Raw genomic sequence first — 24,653 nt, forward strand, 5'->3', positions numbered from 1 at the left:
GACTCAGGTTCGATCCCTGGCCTCGCTCAGTGGGTTAAGGATGCGGCATTGCGTGAGCTGTGGTGTAGATCACAGATGCGGCCCCGATCCCACGTTGCTGTTACTGTGGCTGTGTGCAGGCTGGTAGCTGCAGTTCCAATTCAACCCCTGGTCTGGGAGCTTATAGATAAGTGGGTAAGTAAAAAAATAAATCTGCAAGACTCCTAAGAGTGAGAGGCTCCAAGATCCTTCTCTGCCTGCCAACCTCCAGGGGCAGGGCCTCCTCCCTCTCTGCCCTCACCTATATGCCTTTCACTCTGCTGCCCTTAACTTCAAGGTCAATGCCTCCAGGAGGCCTCCCCAGGCCCTCAGATTATGTTAGGTGTTCCCCTTGCATGTTCAGCTGGCACCTTCACTTGCCTACATTTTAAGGCACCTCACACTCTGGTATGATGTGACATCAGTCCCTGTGGCATTCTCTATGCTCAGAGGGGGAGGGACGGCCACAGCCACACTGTTCACCATACTCGGGAAGCATCCCTTGTATAAGCGAGTCCACTATAAACTTCTACTAGCCATTCCATCCCCACCTCCCCCAGCCCAGTTTGCTGAAAGAAACCAACTGATAGATTTCCTTGATAAGTGGAAATGGCTTAATTTCTAAGAAGTGAAAGACCCAGGCGTGCAGGGTTTGACCAGTGAAAATGAGAAGTTATCATTTTCTCTCAAAGTTTGATTTTAAAAAAAGTATCTAAATACAGAAGTGGTACAACCCAGAGTTCACAGTAATTACAAATTTATTAATAAACTTTGGATTTCATGAAGAAGCTCAGAAGGTATTTTCCTGCTGTCAAGAGCACACAGAATATAAGGAACTTGAATGACAGAGGAGGAATGAGCCCAGGCTATCCTCTATTGCTTAAGAGAGCTCAGAACCGTTCTTCCTGCTATAAGAACTTCATCTTTGTAACTTGCTAGGAAGGGAAGTTTCAGAAGCCTTGCAAAATTAGCAAAACTCTCCTTGAAATAACTAGGGCAACCGAGGGCACTTGAAAATGTGGGGAAATGACCCTCTCCTCCTCTTAGTGGAAATCATGTGTGCATTTTGCTTCTGAAAAAATTGTAAATCCAGAAGTGGGCAGGGCTGGCAATGTGAGCCGAAAAGAATCTACCCATCCAATGGATGGGTGTAATATACATATTCTTTCTTTCTTTCTTTCTTTCTTTCTTTCTTTCTTTCTTTCTTTCTTTCTTTCTTTCTTTCTTTCTTTCTTTCTTTCTTTCTTCTTAATGGCCACGCCCGCAGCATATGGAAGTTCCAGAGCCAGGGGTTGAATCCAAGCCCCAGCTGTAACATATGCTGCAGCTGCAGCTGCAGCTGCAGCAATGCCGGATCCTTTAATGTACTGCGTCGGGCAGGGAATCAAACCTATGCCTTTGCAGTGATCCAAGCCACGGCAGCTGGATTCTTAACCCACTGTGCCACAGTAGGAACTCCTATACATATTATTTCTGCTCTGAAAAATTCTTTGGGCCAAATGCTCCTCCAAACCTGATACATGAAGCTTGAGTTTGTGTGAAAACATTTGACATGGTGTTCCTTAAATATTAGCTTCTACCCTTCCTTCCTAGAAGAGGCACAGCTATAGGAACAGCTCATGAAATGACAATACATGTAAGGCAGTCAGGCTCTTAAGATGCTGCCACCCATTCCAAATGGCAAGTGGCCACCAAGGTAGGCTGGAGTTAGACTCTGACTTAAAACATAGGCAAAGTTGCTGAGACTGATGTACTGGTAGAGTCAGTTGTTTACTGGATACAGACACTTGCAGACAGTGACTTCCAGACAGTTAAGAGCCAGGGTGAGGAAAGATCTCCAAAAAGTCCATGTAGAGCTGACCTGGGTAGAAATGTTTGAATATCAAGTAGGAGAGAGCTTATTCCACACGAGAAGTTGGTTCCAACCTTGGAAGCCATATATTTTTAAAAAAAAGAAGTTCTGGAGTTCCTGTTGCGGTTCAGCAGTAACAAACCCAATTAGTATCCATGAGGACTCAGGTTCGATCCCTGGCCTTGCTCAGTGAGTTAAGGATCTGCTGTTGCTGTGAGCTGTGGTGTAGGTCACAGATGTGGCTTGGATCCTCTGCTGCTGTGACTGTGGCGTAGGTCAGCAGCTGCAGCTCCAGTTTGACCGCTAGCCTAGGAACTTCCATATGCTGCAGGTGCAGCTCTAAAAACCAGGGGAAGAAAAAAAAAGAAAAGAAGTTCTAGAAGAGCCCTACCTCGCTGCCAGGGCAGCCTGAATATACAAGTCTTCAAGGAACAAAAGAGAAGGGAGTCAGAACAGTGGCTGGTCTAGCCTAAGGAGCACTTTAATATAAATCTGGACTTCTTTTCTTGATCTTTATAACTTCCCAAATGTTTTCCAGTTTTATTAACTCCTTCTCATCCCCATCTCCTTCCATTTAACTGGCCAGAGTAAATCCCATCCATGAAGAAGAGCTTGTGCACATGTGCTTTGAATCCAAAAAGACTTTAATTACCCTGGGCCTCAGTTTCCCTATTTGTAAAACAAGGCAGATGAACCACATTACAGTCTCCAGGGAGAATGCAAGTCCCCTCTACTTCTCACCCTCCCTTACTGCTTGGTCCAGGAGTGGTCTGAGAGCCCACCACCATGGAAGTGCTAGACCCTAATGAGGATAGAAGGGTTACCCTTTCCAGCCATGGTTTCAACAGTGGCAGCAGAGATGAAAAGAACAGGAAAGCAGGCTGAACCCCTGACTCCTGCAACAAGGATTTGCCTAGGAGTTCCCTGGTGGCCTAGTGATTGATGGATCAGTGCTGTCACTGCTATGGCTCAAGTCACTACTGTGGCATGAGTTCAATCCCTGGCCCAAGAACTTCTGTGTGCCATGGTGCAGCCAAAAAAGAAAAGAAAAGAAAAGAAAAAAGAGAAGAAAAGAAAAGGAAAGGACTGGCCTAATAGATAAACAACATGGTTCTACTGTATAGCACAGGGTACAATATTCAGTATCTTAATAATAACCTATAATTGAAAAGAATATGTGAGTTCCTGTCTTGGCACAGGGGAAATGAATCTGACTAGGAAACATGAGGTTGCGGATTTGATCCCTGGCCTCTCTCAGTGGGTTAAGGATCCAGCATTGCCGTGAGCCGTGATGTAGGTCACAGATGAGGCTTAGATCTGGCATTGCTATGGCTGTGCTGTAAGCTGGCAGCTGCAGCTCCGATTCGACCCCTAGCCTGAGAACCTCCATATGACCTAGGTGCAGCCCTAAAAAGACAAAAGATTAAAAAAAATAAAATAAAAATAAAAGAATGTGCAAAGTAACACACACACATATATATGAATCACTTTGCTAGACACAAGAAATTAACACAACATTGTAAATCAGCTATACTTCAATTTAAAAAATAAATAAAAAGAACTAGACTAGCATGTAATTGGGCACAAAGGCATAACTGTCTAGACTCAGGGCCCACATGGTTCCCAGTAAATAATCTCGCAGGTTAAAAGAAGAGCATGGTCATTTGTAGATGGGAGCTGAGCCAAGGAGTTTACTTAATAAAACCCTGGCATTTTCTGCTGGAAGAAAGGCAACATCCTAATATGCAAACCCAACCTTTTTCCGTTGTAACTTTTGCTTTTCCCTGAATTCTTCCATCTTCCTGGCCTCTTCTCTTAGAGTCTGTGCGAGCTGAATGTGACTTTGGGCCACATTGTCTACTTCTGCAAAAAGAATTAAAAAGGAAACAAGATCTATACATGTCCAAATTCAAATATACAAGACTATACAAAAATTAAATATACCAAATACTGAAGCAAGTGGTAAAGTTAACCTACCTCATTTGGTCACTAGCATTTATTGAGCCCCTTTATGTGACCAGCATTGTCCTGGCCAAGACCAAGTTGGCAAACCTTTAGCTTAGCTTCCTACCACTAACTGCTACTAACCTAGTGTATGCCCAGGGCCGGGGAGAAGTTCATGGAGCTTGCATGACAGGACACATTACTAAACACACCACAATCTCAAATTCGATCCTGTGTCTCATTAGATGATTCTAAGGTTCTTTCCATTTCTAACATCTCATGAGCCTGTAAGAAATTTACCCTAGGAGTTCCCATCGTGATGCAGTGGAAGCGAATCCAACTAGGAACCATGAGATTTCGGGTTCCACCCCTGCCCTTGCTCAGTGGCTTAAGGATCTGGCATTGCCATGAGCTGTGGTGTAGGTCTCAGACGCAGCTCAGATCTGGCCTTGCTGTGGCTGTGGTGTAGGCCAGCAGCTGTAGCTCCGATTAGACCCCTAGCCTGGGAACCTCCATATGCCTAGAGGGCAGCCCTGAAAAGAAAAAAGAAAAAATTTTTATCTCTGAATAGAAAGCTTATTGGTATTTTTCCTCTTATTTTTTAAGATCTCTGCAATGATCATGGCTTACTTTTCTACTAGAAAAACTGAAATTTTTATTGTTCTTTTTCTAAGAAAACAAATAAGGATGATGTTATAGCTAGAAAGACTGAGTGAGCTGACCTAAGAAAAAATTTCCAACTTGTGTTTGTCAAAATAACTTTGAATAATGTTACAAGACACATGAGAAACTAGAAAAAAAATATTTGCAATTTATGTAACCAAGAGCAAATAGCTGTATTAAAAGAGCTTTCAGAAATCAAAAGAAATGCATATTTAGTATTTTAAAATTGGTTACAGAACATGAAATTTTTTTAAATTGTCTAAATTGCCACTAAACATTTGAAAAAGTGTTCAACCTTAAAACGATTGAAAAAAACCAAAACTTTAAAACACAGAAATGGGAGTTTCCGTCACAGCTCAGAGGCTAACGAACCCGACTAGCATCCATGAGGACATGGGTACGATCCCTGGCCTCACTCAGTGGGTTAAGGATCTGGTGTTGCCATGAGCTGTGGTGTAGGTCTCAGACACAGGTCAGATCCCGCACTGCTGTGGCTCTGGCGTAAGCCAGCAGCTACAGCTCCAATTGGACCCCTAGCCTGGGAACCTCCATCTGCCACCAGTGCAGCCCTTAAAAAAAAAAAAAAAAAGACACTTTAAATAAATCCCAGAAATGTATCACATTTTACCTTTCAGTTTGGCAAAATTTTTAAAGTGCAAAAATTCTTGGTACTTTCAAGTGTGGGGAAAAAGTACTGCTGGTGGGGAAGAAATCAGTACAACCTTTCCAGAAGAAATGTGGCATTTGGTAGAATAAACCAAATTGAGGCAGATCAGTAAGAACTGAAACAGAACGATGTCCAGAACCATTCAACTAGCTACAGAAACACTTCAAGCACATACTGTGCCACATAAAGTCCTTAGCTTGGAAGCACCAAGAACAGAATGGCTTAAAGGCACCAGCTTGGAGAACACTGGAACTGGACAGGACCCCTTGAAGACCAATGCCAGGGCCTCTCCCTGGATTTCCAGTCTGAGAAGCACTGCCCCAAGTAAGTCAAATGCTCATGATGATGTGCAAATGGGAATGGTTCTCCAGCCCATTTCAATTCTGCAAAGCTAGCCTTCACCTTAGGAGCTGCTCTCATTTTTTTTTTTTTCATCCATTATGAGATTGCTGTTCAATTTTTTTTTTTTTTTTTGGTCTTTTTAGGGCTGCATCCACAGCATATGGAGGCTTCCAGGCCAGGGGTCAAATCAGAGCTATAGCTGCCAGCCTACACCACAGCCACAGCGACGCCAGATCTGAGCCGAGTCTGCAACCTACATCACAGCTCACAGCAACACCAGGTCCTTAACCCACTGAGCAAAGGCAGGGATCAAACCCACAACCTCATGGTTCCTAGTTGGATTCGTTTCTGCTGCACCATGACACGAACTCCAAGATTGCTGTTCGAATTAATGACAGACGCACACACACACACAGAGAGCTTGCCAAGGACAATAAATATATTTTTAAAGAATCACTTACGTTGCTTGAAGACTTCAAGGGCCCGCTTCAGGGTGCTAAAAAACAAGCACATATATAATTTCAGTTCTGGAAATTGTCTATACAATCTTGGTATAATTCGATCCTATTTCTCATGAGACGATTCCAAGGTTCTTTCCATCTCTAAATCTCATGCTTCTCTCTACCCACATCTTCTCTCTCCCAGAGCCTATGGTCTAATCTTTGCCCATGAGCCTGAGAAGACAGCAAAAGATCGGGCGTCTTCAGTTTCCTCTTTTTTTTTTTTTTTTTGTCTTTTTGCCTTTTTTCTAGGGGCTGCTCCTTCGGTATATGGAGGTTCCCAGGCTAGGGGTCTAATCAGAGCTGTAGCTGCCGGCCTATACCACAGCCACAGCAACTCCATATCCGAGCCACATCTCTGACCTACACCACAGCTCATGGCAACATCATCGTCAACCCACTGAGCAAGGCCAGAGATCGAACCCGCAACCTCATGGCTCCTAGTTGGATTCGTTAACCACTGCGCCACGACGGGAATTCCTCAGTGTCCTCTTTGTTACTCTCTCAGTCCAAGCACAAGAATCATAAATGTTTCCCTGTCCACCTGGGTGGAGCCAGATACCCAAATTCTTTGTGTTTCATTTCCCCCAATGATAATATAGGAGTTGCGGTCCCTTTCTCATTAGAATACTAGTCATTTTTTAAAGAATGGTAATTAGAAATATGGATACAAGCAAATAAAGGGAGGATTCAAACTCTGGCTCCTGGTCACCTCCTTTTTCATCCATTCATCAATCATCACATACTTATTGCACATAAAGTATTGGCCAGGCACTGTGTCACATATTGATGATTTGGTGGTGCAAGACAGACTGGAGAGTCTTTTTTATTTATTTATTTATTTATTTATTTATTTATTTTTGGTCTTTTGTCTTTTGAGGGATGCACCCGCAGCATATGGAGGTTACCAGGCCAGGGGGCGAATCAGAGCTGTAGCCACCAGCCTATGCCATAGACTCAGCAATGCCAGATCCAAGCCTCTTCTGTATCCTACACCACAGTTCACAGCAATTCTGGATCCTTAACCCACTGAGAAAGGCCAGGAATCAAACCGGCAACCTAATGGTTCCTAGTCGGATTCATTTCCACTGCGCTACAATGGGAACTCCCAGATTGGAGAGTCTTAGTGGAGGAGGTAGACATTAAACACACTGATTTAGCATCTATCACTGAAGAACAAACTACCACAAGTTTGACAGCTTTAAACATGACACATTCCTTTTCTCACAGTTTCTGTGGAGAAGATCCTTTCTCAATCTCACCCATCCTCTCTCTCATAACTCATGGCTCCTCCTTCCTTATAGCTCCCCCTTGCCCGTGGTTTTCATTCTCCTCAACCCTACTCATCCTTAAGTAAGCCTCCTTCTGAGGTGAAGTGGCCCTGGGGATTTTTTTGTGCATCACCACCTTCATGGAAGCAGATCTCACTGGGCTCACTCCTGTCACTCAAGAAGCAATGAGATGTAGTGAAATCATGATCCCCCAGCCCCTGGTCACAATAGCGCAGGATCATGGGTCATATTCTGTGTAAATAAAGGATGTGACAAGTTCTGCTATTGCGCAAACTAAAAACCCTTGCATCTTCCAGCTGGCCCCTTCTTTTATATTGCATTTTGCCCACTCCTTTCTTTTTTATCCCCAAGCGAAAGGTTCTTATGTTCCCTGCCTTTTCCCACATAAACATTCCCAATTATTACAAGCACATCAAGCAGAAAAACTTTCCTGCAAATTCTCCATTCACTTTACCCATCTTAATGATACCATTTTTCAAGGAACGCAAGGTGCTACGAAAGTGTCCATATCCAAACAAATGCATGAGTGATGCAGAAGGATGAATGAGCACCCGGAGAGCAGGCTCACAACTGGACTTAGCAGGAAAGGAGGTCGGGCCACAGATATGACTGAAGGGCCTTCCTACAGAGAGCTGAGGAGCTGGAAAGTGACTTAGAGATCGTCTGTTCAGGGTCTAAATTTTTTCTCCCACCCTAAGTGGCTGGGCGACCAAGAGCAGCCCAGGAATTCCCATTGTGGCCCAGCCAGCTAAGGACCAGACATAGTCTCTGTGAGGATACAGGTTCAATTCCTGGCCTTTCTTAGCGGCCAAGGATCTGGTGTTGCTACAAGCTGCAGTGTAGTTTGCAGATGCAGCTCAGATCCGGTGTAGCTGTGGCCGTGGCAGCTGTAGCTCTGATTTGACCCCTTGCCTGGGAACTCCCATATGCCACTGGTGGGGCTGCAAAGAAAGAAAAAAAAAAAAGCAGCTTCCAACTCCCTTTAGTTTGTCATGAGCTTTGCTGTTCTGAGATATCACTGCATTGCTGTTTCCCCTGTTCAGAACATGATGCCAATCTGAGGATCGATTTTGAACTTTGGGGACAGTGTTCTTGCAATGTCCATGCCCTCTTCTCTCTGGTGTTCTCCTTAACTGTGGAAAAAGAAAATGTTCTACCAGCACTTTAACTTTAAAACCTAAAGGGCCCATCAGAAGCCCAAGTCTCTGACTGAGCAGTTGATGAGGTGCAAAAATCCGACCTAGTCCCTGGAAAGGTAAAGTTGTGCACTGTCACCTAAGGCACCTTCCCAAAGATCATCCTGGAGATAACAAAAACAGAAGTACCTATATGGCCTTTCACTTCAATTTTGGAAACACAGTCCCCAGGTCTGAGCTCCTGGGATCTTCCTCTCTGAGGTAAACTCTTAGAAGGAAAACTGGAGTTCCCATTGAGGTGCAGCAGAAACGAATCCAACTCAAAGGCAGAGATCAGGACCAGCTCAATAACCTAGTCGTGTTTAACAAAGCAATATATGACACTCTATAAGGAAATTCCCTACCATATGCTTATAATCCCAGCTGTCATGTCTGAGGGACTGAAGATTCATGGGTCCCTGGCCAGGGAGCCCTCAAGAGCTCCTTAGCTGGGGTTATAAGCATATAATAGGGAATCTCCTTACAGAGTCCAGGTCATTAAACTGGTTTGAAAACACCACCCCAACTGCCAGTAAAGATGAATAAACAGGCCCCACCATGTACATTTTGAAAAATAAAACTTTATTCAGTAAAAAAATCAATTTGGATCCGATTCATTCTACTAAATATAATTTCCAAGATGTACAATGTGAGAGAACATGGCATTTTCTATCACATCAACTAAAATTTTCTTGATATCTTCCAAGATGGCTTATTCTTTTACAAATAAACAAGTTTTTGGATCAACTACCTTGCAATACTCCTTGAAATTATTTAAACGCTCCCTGAATGACAGTCAAACTTACCAAAGACTAGGGATTCTGACCTTTGAATAGGGCAATGTTTTACATATTCAAAAAGTGAAACTAAATAGAGCAGGAAAGGAAAACAATTCTTCAAATTTAAAACAAAGAAGTAAACTATATAAGGCAAAACACTCTCTGACATCAACATCATGAATATTTTCTCAGGTCAGTCTCCCAAAGCAATAGAAATAAGAGCAAAAATAAACCCATGGGACCTAATCAAACTGAAAAGCTTTTGCACAGCAAAGGAAACCAAAAAGGAACCAAAAAGACAACTTACAGAATGGGAAAAAATAGTTTCAAATGATGCAACCGACAAGGGCTTAATCTCTAGAATATATAAGCAACTTATACAACTCAACAGCAAAAAAGCCAATCAATCAATGGAAAAATAGTCAAAAGACCTGAATAGACTCTTCTCCAAGGAAGATATGCAGGTGGCCAGCAAACACATGAAAAAATGCTCAACATCGTTGATTATAAGAGAAATGCAAATCAAAACTACCATGAGATACCACTTCACACCAGTCAGAATGGCCATCATTAATAAGTCCACAAATAACAAGTGCTGGAGGGGCTGTGGAGAAAAGGGAACCCTCCTGCACTGCTGGTGGGAATGTAAACGGGTACAGCCACTATGGAGCACAGTTTGGAGATACCTTAGAAATCTATACATAGAACTTCCATATGACCCGCAATCCCACTCTTGGGCATATATCCAGGAAAACTCTACTTAAAAGAGACACATGCACCCGCATGTTCATTGCAGCACTATTCACAATTGCCAAGACATGGAAACAACCCAAATGTCCATCGACAGATGATTGGATTCGGAAGAAGTGGTATATATACACAATGGAATACTACTCAGCCATAAAAAGAATGACATAATGCCATTTGCAGTAACATGGATGGAACTAGAGACTCTCATACTGAGTGAAATGAGTCAGAAAGACAAGACAAATACCATATGATATCACTTATAACTGGAATCTAATATCCAGCACAAATGAACATCTCCACAGAAAAGAAAATCATGGACTTGGAGAATAGACCTGTGGCTGCCTGACGGGAGAGGGAGGGAATGGGAGGGATCGGGAGCTTGGGTTTATCAGATACAACTTAGAATTGATTTACAAAGAGATCCTGCTGAGTAGCATTGAGAACTATGTCTAGATACTCATATTGCAACAGAACAAAGGGTGGGGGAAAAAATGTATACATGTAAGAATAACTTAATCCCCATGCTGTACAGTGGGAAACAAAAAAAAGGAAGTAAACTATATATGAAACTGTTTGCATAATCGCACAGAGAATATTAGTTTTCTGTGGTTTTTTATTTTGTTTTGTTTTAGTTTTGGTTTTTAGGTCCGTACTTGCAGCATATGGAAGTTCCCAGGCTAGTGGTTGAATCAGTGCTGCAGTTGCCAGGCTATGCAGCAGCCACAGCAATGCCAGATCCAAGCTATATCTTCAAACTTCACCACAGCTCATGGCAATGCCAGATCCTAAACCCACCAAGTGAGGCCAGGGATCAAACCTGCATCCTCATGGATACTAGTTGGGTTTGTTAGCATTGAACCACAATGGGAACTCCCAGAGAATATGAGTATTTTAAGTGACCTTACAACACAGTATTCTTAGTGGGGTAAAAGAGCGTGAGAAACAACAAAAGGAAATGCAAGAAAATGTTAAGTTTTATTCAGAAGTTTTATTGTCCATAGCACTACTAATATCATTATTTTGAAACATTTTAATATATACTGTCATATAAAGCAAATAACTATGTTAATATTGTCAGGAACCAAGATTTTTTTTAGTACAAGAGGAAATAGGTATAAAACGAAAGAAGTTAAGTGAACTATAAAATTAAATTAGAATTGGAAATAGCAATATGAACTCATGCTTTTAAAAGCTGTCCCCTGAAAGGGCCGAGAAATAGTGACTTCTCTGTGACAATGACCAACACTAGAACTCAGAGTTTCATCTCTAAATATGGTTAAAATCTGGAGAAATACTTTGAGGAATAGAGACTCCAGGTTTAAACTCACAAAAAGATTACATTAAGAAAATATGACAGTAGAGATGGGATTAAAATGGCAGAGTAGGAGTTCCCGTCGTGGCGCAGTGGTTAACGAATCCGACTAAGAACCATGAGGTTCGGATTCGATCCCTGGCCTTGCTCAGTGGGTTAAGGATCCGGCGTTGCCGTGAGCTGTGGTGTAGGTTGCAGACGCGGCTCGGATCCCGCGTTGTTGTGGCTCTGGCGTAGGCTGGCGGCTACAGCTCTGATTCGACCCCTAGCCTGGGAACCTCCATATGCCGCGGGAGCGGCCCAAAGAAATAGCAAAAAGACCAAAAAAAAAAAAAAAAATGGCAGAGTAGAGGACTGCAGCTCTCCTTTTCTCATAAAAGCAATAAAATTACAACCAATTGCTGAACAACCATCAACAAAATAGATTGCAAACTATAAAAAAAGATATCCTACTCCGGAAGACAAAGAGAGGCCACAGCAAGATGGTAGGAGGGACAATTATGCAATATAAACAGCTCCATACCCACCAGTAGGGCTGCCCACAGACTGGAAAGTAACTATATCGCAGAGGCTCATCCATGGGAATGAAAGTTCTGAGCCCCAGGTCAGGTTTACATGCCTAAGGATCTGGAATTGGGAGGAGGTGCCCCCAGAGCATTTGGCATTGAGGGTCAGCGGGACTTGTACACAGGAGCTCCACAGGACTGAGGGGAAGCCTATGGGATGCAGCAAAAGCAGTTATAAGAAAGAAATTTACAGCAATACAAGCCTGCCTCAGGAAACAAGAAAAAGCTCAAATAAATAACCTAACTTGACACCTAAAGAAACTAAAGAGAGAAGAACAGGCAAAACCCAAAGTTACCAGAAGGAAAGAAATCATAAAGATCAGAACAGAAATAAATGAAATAGAAATGAAGAAAACCGGAGTTTCCGTCGTGGCGCAGTGGTTAACGAATCTGACTAGGAACCATGAGGTTGTGGATTCGGTCCCTGGCCTTGCTCAGTGGGTTAGTGATCCGGCATTGCCGTGAGCTGTGGTGTAGGTTGCAGACAAGGCTCAGATCCCGCGTTGCTGTGGCTCTGGCGTAGGCCGGTGGCTGCAGCTCCGATTCAGCCCCTAACCTGGGAACCTCCATATGCCGCGGGAGCAGCCCAAGAAATAGCAAAAAAAGACAAAAAAAAAAAAAAAAAAAAAAGAAAGAAAGAAATGAAGAAAACCATAGAAAAGATCAATGAAACTAAAAGCTGGTTATTTGAAAAGATAGCAAATTTGATAAACCCTTAGCCATACTCATGAAGAAAAAAAAGAGAGAGGACTCAAGTCAATAAAATTAGAAATGAAAAAGGAGGAGTTACAATGTACATCACAAAAATACAAAAGATTATAAGAGACTACTGCAAGCAACTATATGCAAATAAAATGGACAACCTAGAATAAATGCACAAATTCTTAGAAAAGTACAATCTTCCAAGACTAAACCAAGATGAAATAGAAAAGATGAGCAGACCACTCACAAGGACTGAAATTGAAACTGATTTTTTTTTTTTTTTTTGTCTTTTTGCCTTTTCTAGGGCCGCACCCGCAGCATATGGAGGTTCCCAGGTTAGGGGTCGAATCAGAGCTGTAGCCGCTGGCCTACGCCAGAGCCACAGCAACGCGGGATCTAAGCCACATCTGCAACCTACACCACAGCTCATGGCAACACTGGATCCTTAACCCACTGAGCAAGGCCAGGGATCAAATCAGCAACCTCGTGGTTCCTAGTCGGATTCGTTAACCACTGAGCCATGACGGGATCTCCTGAAACTGATTTAAAAACTTCCAACAAACAAAAGTCCAGGACCATATGGTTTTGCAGGCAAATTCTATCAAAAATTTAGAGAAGAGTTAACACCTATCCTTATGAAACTATTCCAAAAAATTGCAGAGGAAGGAACACTCCCAAATTCATTCTATGAGTCCACCATCACCCTGATACCAAAACCAGACAAAGATATCACACAAAAAAGAAAACTACAGGAGTTTCTGTGTGCCTCAACAGAAATGAATCTGACTAGTATCCATAAGGACACAGGTTTGATTCCTGGCCTCACTCAGTGGTTTAAGGATCTGGCATTGCCGTGAACTGTGGTATAGTTCACATACGCAGCTCAGATCTGGTGTTTCCACGCCTGTGGCATAGGCCAGCAATTACAACTCCGATTTGACCCCTAGCCTGGGAACCTCCATATGCTGCAGGTGTGGACCCAAAAAGACAAAGAAAATAAAATTAAAATTTTTAAAAAGTGAATTACAGGCCAATATCTGATGAACATAAATGCAAAAACCTCAACAAAATACTAGCAAACTGAATCCAACAATATATTAAAAGGATCATACACCATGATCAAGTAGGATTTATCCCAGGGATGCAAGGATTTTCAATATCCAAATCAATCAGTATTGTACACTACGTTAACAAACTGAAGAATAAAAACCATATGATCCTCTCAATAGATGCAGAAAAAGCTTTTGACAAAAGCCAACACCCATTTCTGATTAAAACCCTCCAGAAAGTGGGTATAGAGGATACCTACTTCAGCATAATAAAGGCCACATATGACAAACCCACAGCAACATCATTCTCAATGGCGAAAAGCTGACAGAATTCCCGCTAAGATCACAAACAAGACAAGGATGTCTGCTCTCACCACTACTACTCAACATAGTTTTGGAAGTCCGAGCCATAACAATCAGAGAAGAAAAAGAAATAAAAGGAATCCAAATCGGAAAGGGAGAAGTAAAACTATCACTGTGTTTGTAGATGACATGATACTACACCTAGCAAATCCTAAAGACACTACCAGAAAACTGTTGGAGCTCATCAATGAATTTAGCAAAGTTACAGGACATAAAATTGATACACAGAAATCAACTGCATTTCTATACACTAACAACAAAAGATCAGAAAGAGAAATTAGGGGAGTTCCTGTCATGGCTCAGTGGTTAACAACCTGACTAGGAACCATGAGGTTGCAGGTTTGAACCCTGGCCTTGCTCAGTGGGTTAAGGATCCGGCATTACCGTGAGCTGTGGTGTAGGTTGCAGATGCAGCTCAGATCTTGAGTTGCTGTGGCTGTGGTGTAGGCTGGTAGCTACAGCTCCAATTAGACCCTAGCCTGGAAACCTCCATATGCCACTGGAGTGGCCCTAGAAAAGGCAAAAAGACAAAAAAGAAAGAAAGAAAGAGAAATTAGGGAAACCATCACATCAAAAAGAATAAAATATCTAGGAATAAACCTACCTAAAGAGACAAAAGATCTGTATTCTAAAACTATGAAACTGATGAAAGAAATTAAAGATGACAGAAACAGAAGGAAAGATATACATGCTCTTGGATTGGAAGACTCAATTTTGTCAAAATGACTATACTACCCAAGGCAATCTACAGATTCAATGCAATCTCTATCAAATTACCAAGGACATTTTTACAGAACTAGAACAAAATATTTTAAAGTTTGTTTGAAAGCACAAAAGACCCAGAAGAGCCAAAGCCATTCTGAGAAAGAAAAATGGAGCTGAAGGAATCAGGCTCCCTGATTTCAGACTATACTATAAAGCTACAGTCAAAATGGTATGGTACTGGCACAAAAACAGAAATATAGAGCAGTGGAACAGGATAGAAAGCCCAGAATCATACCCATGCACCTATGGTCAACTAATCTATGACAAAGGAGGCAAGAATATACAATGGAGAGTCCCTTCAATAAGCGCTGCTGGGAAAACTGGACAGCTACATGTAAAAAAATGAAATTAGAACACTCCTTAACACCACACACAAAAATAAACTCAAAATGGATTAAAGACCTAAATATAAGACCAGATACTATAAAACTCTTAGAGGAAAACATAGGCCAAACACTCTCTGACATAAACCACAGCAGTATCTTCTCAAATTCACCCCCAAAATAATTAAACTTAAAAGGTTTTATACAGCAAAGAAAACTATATGCAAAACAAAACAAAACAAAAAACAACCCACAGAATGGGAGAATGAAGTGATTGACAAGGGATTAATCTCCAAAATATATAAAAACCTCCTGCAGCTCAATACCAAAAAAACCAAGCAAATAAACAACCCCATCGAAAAATGGGCAGAAGATCTAAACAGACAATTCTCCAAAGAAAACATACAGATGGCCAAAAGCATATGAAAAGATGTTCAACTTCACTAATTATTAGAGAAATGCAAATCATGAGGCACCACCTTACACCAGCTAGAATGGCCATCATCAAAAAGTTTACAAACAATAAATGTGGGAAAGGGTGTGGAGAAAAGGGAACCCTCTTACTGTTGGTGGGAATGTAAATTGGTGCAACCACTGTGGAAAACAGTACCGAGAGTCCTCAAGAAACTAAAAATAGAATTACCATTTGATCCAGCAATCCCACTATTGGGCATCTATCCAGAGAAAACCGTGACTGGAAAATGTACATGTACCCCAATGTTCACTGCAGCACTATATACAATAGCCAAGACATGGAAGTAACTTAAACATCCATCGACAGGGAGTGGATAAAGAAGATGTGCTACATACACACGATGTATCACTCATCCATAAAAAGGAATGAAATAATGTCATTTGCAGCAAAATGGATGGACCCAGAAATTATCATGCTAAGTGAAGTCAGTCAGACAGTGAGACACAAACATCATATGCTACACTTATATGTGGAATCGGAAAAAAGGATACAATGAACTTCTTTGCAGAACAGAAACTGACTCATAGACTTTGAGAAACTTATGGTTACTAAAGGAGACAGGATGGGCTGAGGGTTTGGGTTGGAAATGTTGCAAAATTGGGAAACTGGATTGTGATGATGGTTGTACAACTATAAATATAATAAAAAGGAAAGAATATATAACAAGCATGAATAACTGTTAAATCTGAGTTATGGGAGTACAGCCATTCACTATGTTTATCTTTTTACTTCTCGGTATTTTTTAAAATTCTCCATTTAAAACACAAAAAAATATATATACCATAATCAACAAATTTTCCTTATACTAATATCCTATGACTGAGGGCTACCTGTTTTTTAGACTTATGTGACTATTAATATTTTAAATATCTCCAAATGTTTTCCTCCTTCTCAACAATCCAGTACTTTTCTTTGAAGTGTGGGGTGAGAAAGAGAGAAAGTGTGTGTGTGTGTGTGTGTGTGTGTGTGTGTGTGTGTGTGTGTGTGTGTTAGAAGCAATAGAAGAGAAGGCAAGTGCAATGTCGTGTCTGTCCCTAGTACTACCTCTGAGGAGACAACAGACCTCAGGGCATCTCTGCAGATGTCTTCAGCACAGTGTGCAAGTCAGCTAGTAGTAATGATTATGTGGTCTTGTGGTCTGAAGAGATCTACAAAGCTCTGCCTAAACCATTCCCTCCAAGTCTCCCACAATCTGCTATGTTAGAGAAGGGATCTAGAAATTTCCATGTCAGTGGGACTGGATGAATTGTGAGGCCCACTGCAAAATGAAAATGTGGAACCCCTCATTAAGTGTTTCAAATAGTGACAGCAAAGAGCATTAAACCAATTACAAAGCCTATCTATGTGTAAGATCCTGTATGACTGCCCATGAAGCCACCCTGTATATGAGGGCATGTGTTCCTAAAGTAGGCACCACATCTGGTCATCTCTGTATCCTCAGAGTATTCAATGAATGACATAAGAATAAATAATTATGGTACAAAAATCTCATGCCAATGCTGAGAACTATGAATTGGTACAAAGACAGTCTCTCATAGCTGTCACAAACTATGTATGTGTTGTCATGTCTGCCCCTAGTACTACCTCTGAGGAGACACAAACTTCAGGGCATCTCTGCAGATGTGTACATATCAGTGCACGTATGTGTATAAAACAAGGATACCCTCTATTAAATTTCAAGCATAAAATTACATATAATTCTATCTATAAAAAGTATTATAGGAAAGGTCTTCACAAAAAGTCTAGAGGAGTTCTCATTGTGGCGCAGTGGAAATGAATCAGACTAGAATCCATGAGGATGCAAATTCAACCCCTGGCCTCACTCAGTGGGTCCGGGATCCAGTGCCACTGTGAGCTGTGGTATAGATCACAGATGCAGCACAGTTGCTGTGGCTGTGGCATAGCCCTGCAGCTGTAGCTCTGATTCGACCCCCTAGCCTGAGAACTTACATATGCTGCCGGTGCAGCTCTAAATAAAAAAAGTGAAAGGAAGGAAGGAAGGAGGAAAGAAAGAGAAATAAAGAAGAAAGGAAAGAAAAATTTAGAAAATATTAAAGAATGGGTTGTGGTTCATAGTTCATTTTAATTTTCTTTCTATTTTTCTGTATATTTTTCACAACTGTAAATAAGAAAAAAAATTTTTTTTCACCCAACACACTTTACCCTACTGGCTGGCTCTGTCTGCTGAAGTGATGGGGGCTCCCTGAGGCGTATTAGCCAACCTGAAAATCAGAAAGAAACATGGCACCTACTTGGTCTCAGACTGTCCACATGGCTTCTTCCTAGAGAGGTTGAGTAGATCTTTGCCATATTTCTCTTCAATTGATGCCCTAAGGGGAACAGAAGAGAGGGTTATGAGTCCTTCTCAGGCCTGATTCTTAGTTAAAACACATGGCACTTCCCTTGAAGGCAAAACTGCATCTTTGACAGTAGAAGCTTAGGTATGACACCATTCTCAGAAATGCAAAACTTCTTCTACAGACCCAGGAAGAATTGTAAAAGACCAGTGGCCTTCATCTATAAGGTGTTCTTCTCCAGCAAAAAGCCTCTAGCACATATATTAAGCCAAACAAAAAGCTGGTTGTTTGACCAGCACAGGCTAGTATATTAGAGAATAATTTTCAATGGAGTTTCCTAGAGACCTAGTAGGTTAAGGATCCGGTATTGTCACTGCTGTGGGTCGGGTCATTGCTGTGGTGCAGATTTGATTCCTGGCCTGAGAACCATATTCCACAGCCATGGCCCAAAAAAAAAAAAAAAAAAAACCCACCACAGAATAATTTCAAGGCCATGATCCAAGGACATATTCATATATAGTTATAATCCATATAAACCTAGATAGATATAAAATATATTTTTGACCACCCCTGTGGCATGCAGAAGTTCCCAGGCCAGGGATCAAATCCATACCATCAGAGTGACCTCAGCCACAGCAGTGATAATACCAGATCCTTAACTGGTAGGCCATCAGGGAGCTCCTACATATTTTTAAATAAAGTAAGAGATATTTCCATCAAATGTTGCACTCCTATGGCCCACCCCTCCCATCTTCTCTTTGAGTGTCCTTTTACCATCCTACAGAGTTCCTCATTCACAGTCAATTCAAATACACAGCTAAATCGTACCAAGGGAGGGGAGTTCAGAACATGAACCCTGAAGTTGGCACATCTCTCAAGAACAACTGCTGCTGCTCAGTGTGACACAGGTCTACCTAAAGCTCAAAATATCCCCCTTTCTTCCCCCCTTTCCTTCTCTCCATGGTCCTTTGTCACCATCTTTACTTTGTGTCCCAACCCGAGCTTTATCTAAACTGTATTATCAGATTATGGGCCTTTAGGCTCATCTACCCACTTTCTTCAGATAAAAAAAAAATGTACACATGCTCCTAGACTGGAAAAATCAATACTGTCAAAATGACTATACTACCGAAGGCAATATACAGATTCAGTGCAATCCCTATCAAATTACCAATGGTATTTTTCACAGAATTAGAACAAAATATTTTAAATTTGTTCGGAAACACAAAAGATCCCAGATAGTCAAAGAAATCCTGAGAAAGAAAATTAGAGCTGAGAAATCAGGCTCCCTGAACTCGGACTATACAACAAAGATAAAGTAATCAAAACAGTATGATAGTGCACAAAAATAGACATATAGATCAATGGAACAGCACAGAAAACCAGAAATAAACCTATTCACATTTGGTCAATTAAGCCATGACAAGTGAGGTAAGAATGTACAATTGAGAAAAGACTGTCTTCAATAAGTAGTGCTGGGAAAACTGGAGAGCTATATGTGAAAGAATCAAGTTAGAGCATTCTATTATACCATACTCAAAATAAAGTCAAAATGGATTAACAACCTAAACGTAAGGCCAGATACTATAAAACCCCTGGAGGAAAACATAGACAGAACACTCTTTGACATAAATCGCAGCAATATCTTTTTGGATCCACCTCCTAGAGTAATGAAAATAAAAGCAAAACTAAACAAGCGGAACCTAACTAAATTTTAAAAGCTTTTGCATAGCAGAGGGAACCATAAACAAAACAAAAAGACAATCCATAGAATGGGAGAAAATCTTTGCAAACAAAGTGACCAACAAGGGATTAATCTCCAAAATATATAAACATATCATACAGCTTTATATCAAAAAAACAAATAACCCAATCAAAACATGGTCAGAAGATCTAAACAGATATTTCTCCAAAGAAGACAGACAGATGGTCAACATTTACATGAAAAGATGCTTGATAAGACTTATTATTGGAGAAATGCAAATCAAAACTACTAGAGGTATCACCTAAACCAGTCAGAATGGCCATCATCAAAAAGTGTACAAACAATAAAGCAGGAGAGGGTGTGAAGAAAAGGGAACCCTCCTACACTGTTGGTAGGAATGTAAACTGGTGTAACCACTATGGAGACCAATATGGAGATTCCTTTAAAAAACTAAAAATAGAACTTCCATTTGATTCAGCAATTCCACTCCTGGGCATAGATCCAGAGAAAATCTTAATTCCAAAAGATACATGCACCCCAATGTTCATTTTAGCACTATTTACAATAGCCAAGACATGGAAGCAACCTAAACGTCCATCAACAGAGGAATGGATAAAGAAAATGTGGTACATATATACAATGGAATATTCCTCAGCCATAAAAAAGAACAAAATAATGCCACTTGCAGCATCATGAATGGACCTAGAGGTTATCATACTGAGTAAAGTAAGACAGACAAAGATGAATATCATATGAGATCACTAATATGTGTAATCTAATAAAAATGATACAAAACAACCTATTCACAAAACAGAAACAGACTCAAAGATTTTGAAACCAAACTTACCAAAGGGGAAAATTTGGGGGAGGGATAAATTGGAAGGTTGGATTGACATATACACACTGCTATATATGGAATGGATGAATAGCAAGGACCTACTGTATAGCACAGGGAAATCTACTCAATACTCTCTAGTGACCTATATGGGAAAAGAATCTGAAAGGGAATGGATATACATACACATATAACTGATCCACTTTGCTGTATACCTGAAACTAACACAATATGGTAAGTCAACTATATTCCAAAAAAATTTTAAATATAAAAATGAATACATTCTCACTGCAAAAGATTCAAACAACACAGAGTCATACGGAGTAAAACATGAAAGTCCTCCTTCACGTTCTCCCTCAGCCCCACTCCTCTTCTGAGGGGGAGCCACTGCTAAGCTTGGTATGTATCTTTCCAGTCCTTTCTCTGCATTTTCATACCTATATCTCACATGTACATGATTTTTAATGGGTACGTAATTGAGGTCATTCTATTATTTGCTGTTCTGTTTTTCAACAAGTAATAAATGCGTCATATAGCTCTTTTCCTTACCACTGTATACATAATTCAAAGTTTTCCAGGAGTTCCACTGTGGCCCAGCGGGTTAAGAATATGACTGTGATCCATGAGGATTCGGGTTCCATCCCTGGCCTTGCTCAGTGGGTTAAATGACCCGGGGTTGCCACAAGGATGGCAGATCCAGCATGCTGTGACTGTGGCGTAGGTTGGCAGTTGTGGCTCCAATTTGACCCCTGGCCTAGGAACTTCCATATGTCACAGGTGCAGCCATTAAAAATAATAATAATAATAACAATTCAGAGTTTTCCATAGCTCAGGGTCACCCTATTTGCTTTTCACTCCTGCCAAAAAAAAAAAAAAAAGAGCGCTAAATGAACATCCTCTGACAGATATTCATGGGCACCTCTGAGAGTGTTTCTCTAGGCCAGAGCCTCTGGGAAAGTGGATTCACTAAATCAGAGGAATATGTGTTTTAAATTCTGGAAAACAGTGCCAAATTGCCTTCCAAAAAACCTGCTCAATTTATATTCCATCAAAAGTGTGTTAGAGCTCCCATTCCCAGGAAACTTGACCCACTGGATATGACCCGTCCTTTTATTTTTTTTAATGTCTATTTTATTTTTATTATTGTTTCAGCCACACTTGTGGCATGTGGAATCTCCAGGCCAGGGATCAAACCCGAGCCATAGCAGTGACCCAAGCCACACTAGTGACAATGTCAGATTCTTAACCCACTAGGCCACCAGGGAATTTCACTAGTCCTTTTTAATTGTTACCAGTCTGGTGATAAAGATTTTTTTTTTAAATCCCTCATTTTAATTTGCTTTTCCTTAATTTCTAGTGTGATTATACATTTTATATATTTATTGGATATTTGTACATCTTCTATGAGTTACATATTCATATCATCCCAATTTTTTTTGTCCTTTTTTTTTTTTTTTTTTTTGCCATTTCTTGGGCTGCTCCCATGGCATATGGAGGTTTCCAGCCTAGGGGTCGAATCGGAGCTATAGCTGCCTGGCCTACACCAGAGCTGCAGCAACGCAGGATTTGAGCCATGTCTTTGGCCTACACCACATCTCACAGCAACGCCAGATCCTTAACCCACTGATCAAGGCCAGGGATCGAACCCGCAACCTCATGGTTCCTAGTCGGATTCATTAACCACTGAGCCATGACGGGAACTCCCCCAATTTTTAACTGAGTGTTCTTTTTCCTATTATTTCATAGAAGTTCTTTATATATTATGAATATTAATATTTACCTTACATGTTATAAAGTTTCTCCCACTCTCATTTGTCTTTTCTAAATAACGACCTTATTCATTTTATTTAAATGATACATGCTCATTATTCAAAAAAAATAAGCAAAAAGAAAAATACAAAAAAGAAAGAAACAAAGTGTCCAAAATTCCACCAGCTAAAAATAATTAGTATTAACATCTGGTGGAGTTCCTGCTGTGGCTCAGTGGAAATGAATCTGAGTAGCATCCAGGAGGATGCAGGTTTGATCCCTGGCCTCCCTCAGTGGGTTAAGGATCCAGCATTGCCGTGAGCTGTGGTGTAGATCACAGATGTGGCTCAGATCTGGCATTGCTGTGACTGTGGTGTAGGCCAGTGGCTACAGCTCCAATTCAACCCCGAGCCTGGGAACACCCATGTGTCGTGGGTGTGACCCTAAAAAGCAAAAAAAAAAAAAAAAAACAAACAAAAAAAACCATCTGGTGATGATTGTAATGGACATTTCTTTATGCAGATATACAGACAAGATGGATAGACAGTCAGACAGGCATGAGTAATTTTTTAAAAATGAGGCCCTATTCAACAAACTATTTAAGAATAAGGTGGAGTTCACTGGTGGCCTAGTGGTTAAGGAATTGTCATTGTCACTGCTGTGGCTTGTGTTCCATCCCTGGCCTAGGAACGTCTGTCGTGCCAAGGGAGCTGCCAAATAAATAAATAAATAGAAATCATTCTCACATTTAAAAGTGAATAAATGAATTAAATAAAAATAAACATTAAGCCTGATTTTATTTAAATTTCACAGAAAAGGAAACCAAAGTGAAGCCAAAGGAATTGCTGAATTTCCAATAATTGTTTCTTTATCACAGGAAATATTAATTCCCAAAAGAGCCTTCTAAATCTAAAAAGATTTTACGAAAATAAGTGAGGTGATTAAGAAATTAAAACATTTTCATGACCAGTTTCAGAAGTCTGACAGCACTCTGTGAAAGGGTGAGACAGCACTATTGCACTCCCACCTCTTCCTCAATGTTGTTTACACTATTTTTTACTTCATTTGTGTCTACAACACATGCTTTTCTCCAATCACAAGTCCCCCAGTGGTTTAGCCTTAACTTTTTATTAAAATTGATGGGATGTTCACCACCAGTCCTGTGACCCTAGCTTTTCCATCCCAAAGATTTGTATTTTGGTTCATTTCTTGCTTGACTAAATTTCATCACTTTGAGATCTTTTGCCAAAATGGCTCAAGGGAAGGGAGGGTACCAGTCTGTCCTGAGTTCTTTCATACTTGAGACCATATACCTGTGGCCTTTATATCTGAACGACAACCTCACTGGTATAATAAATGTTCTTAAACCTTCCCTCACTGAACTCTGCCAAACTTGTTCCATCGGTTTCTGCCTTTGAAGAGAAGCGATGCCTGAGGCCCTCCTGATTCCCCGCTGCTCATTCCTGTTTGGAAAACTTGGTTTTTTTCCTTCCTAGACATTTGAAGTATTCTTTCTTTAATTCAATAATTTAACCAGGATGTATGTTAATGTTGATTCTTATGTAATCATAATCAATACTGATTACTGTGTATCAATGGTTCCTGGTTTTATAGCATGTGCCCTTCAGATATGTTTAGTTCTTCTCCATTTCATTAAATTTTTCCTGGATTATTTCTTTGATAACTTTTTTTTCTTGCTTTTTAGGACCACAGGTGCAGCATATGGAAGTTCCCAGGCTAGGGGTCCAATCGGAGCTACAGCTGCCAGCCTATACCACAGCCACAGCAACACCAGATACAAGCCGCGTCTGTGACCTACACCACAGCTCACGGCCACACCAGATCCTTAACCTACTGATCAAGGCTAGGGATCGAACCTGTATCCTCATGGATCCTATTTGGGTTCATTACCTCAGAGCCACAATGGAAACTCCTCTTCTGCCTGTTTTGACTTTCTGTCTTCCTCTCTTTTTTTTTTTTTTTTTTTTTTTTTTTTGGCTGAGATACTTTTGCACGGCTCTTGTGTCATTAGGGTTCACCTTGCTCCTTATATGGTGGGCAACTCTATTTTCTCAGACACCATGAGAGTGAATCATTCTTCATGCCCTTCCAGTCTTACACACTGCCTTCTCCTCCCTACCACAATTGGAGCAAGAATCCTGTTTTTCCTTGGGCCTGTACTCTAAGATTCCATTTCTAAAGCTTTTGCCAACTCCAGATAATGTAAAATGAAACACACCTGAAACTGACTCTAGTTCTAAGAAAGAATGCACTTTAACTCCCTAGAAACTATTTCTACTTTCAGAATCTCTGTTCACTGTATCTATAAAAATTATGATGCTCTACAGTAAATATTTAATATTTTTACACATAAAAAGATGTTAAGGGGTGTTCCCTAATGGTTTAGTGGTTAGGATTCAGTGCCTTCATTGTTGCAGCCCAGGTTCAACCCCTTGTCTAGGAACTGCAATCCCACAACAAGCCTTTGCATGTCATGGCAAAAACAAAAAAAAAGATGTTAAAGCTATTT

General features: G+C 40.8%; 1 protein-coding gene across 1 annotated transcript in view; it reads right to left on the bottom strand.

Annotated features, from left to right (window-relative positions):
- Positions 1-24,653, bottom strand: part of PSTPIP2 (proline-serine-threonine phosphatase interacting protein 2) — a 96,372-nt gene that overhangs the window by 20,423 nt on the left and 51,296 nt on the right. The window contains exons 3-5 of the mRNA XM_021092533.1: positions 17,790-17,867; positions 5,948-5,982; positions 3,627-3,733 (exon numbers count right to left, since the gene is read on the bottom strand). Of these exons, the coding sequence (XP_020948192.1) occupies positions 3,627-3,733; positions 5,948-5,982; positions 17,790-17,867 (220 nt within the window). The remainder of the gene's footprint in view (positions 1-3,626; positions 3,734-5,947; positions 5,983-17,789; positions 17,868-24,653) is intronic.

This window comes from Sus scrofa, chromosome 1 (genome assembly GCF_000003025.6).
Source record: "Sus scrofa isolate TJ Tabasco breed Duroc chromosome 1, Sscrofa11.1, whole genome shotgun sequence".
In the NCBI taxonomy this organism is placed as follows: Eukaryota; Metazoa; Chordata; class Mammalia; order Artiodactyla; family Suidae; genus Sus; species Sus scrofa.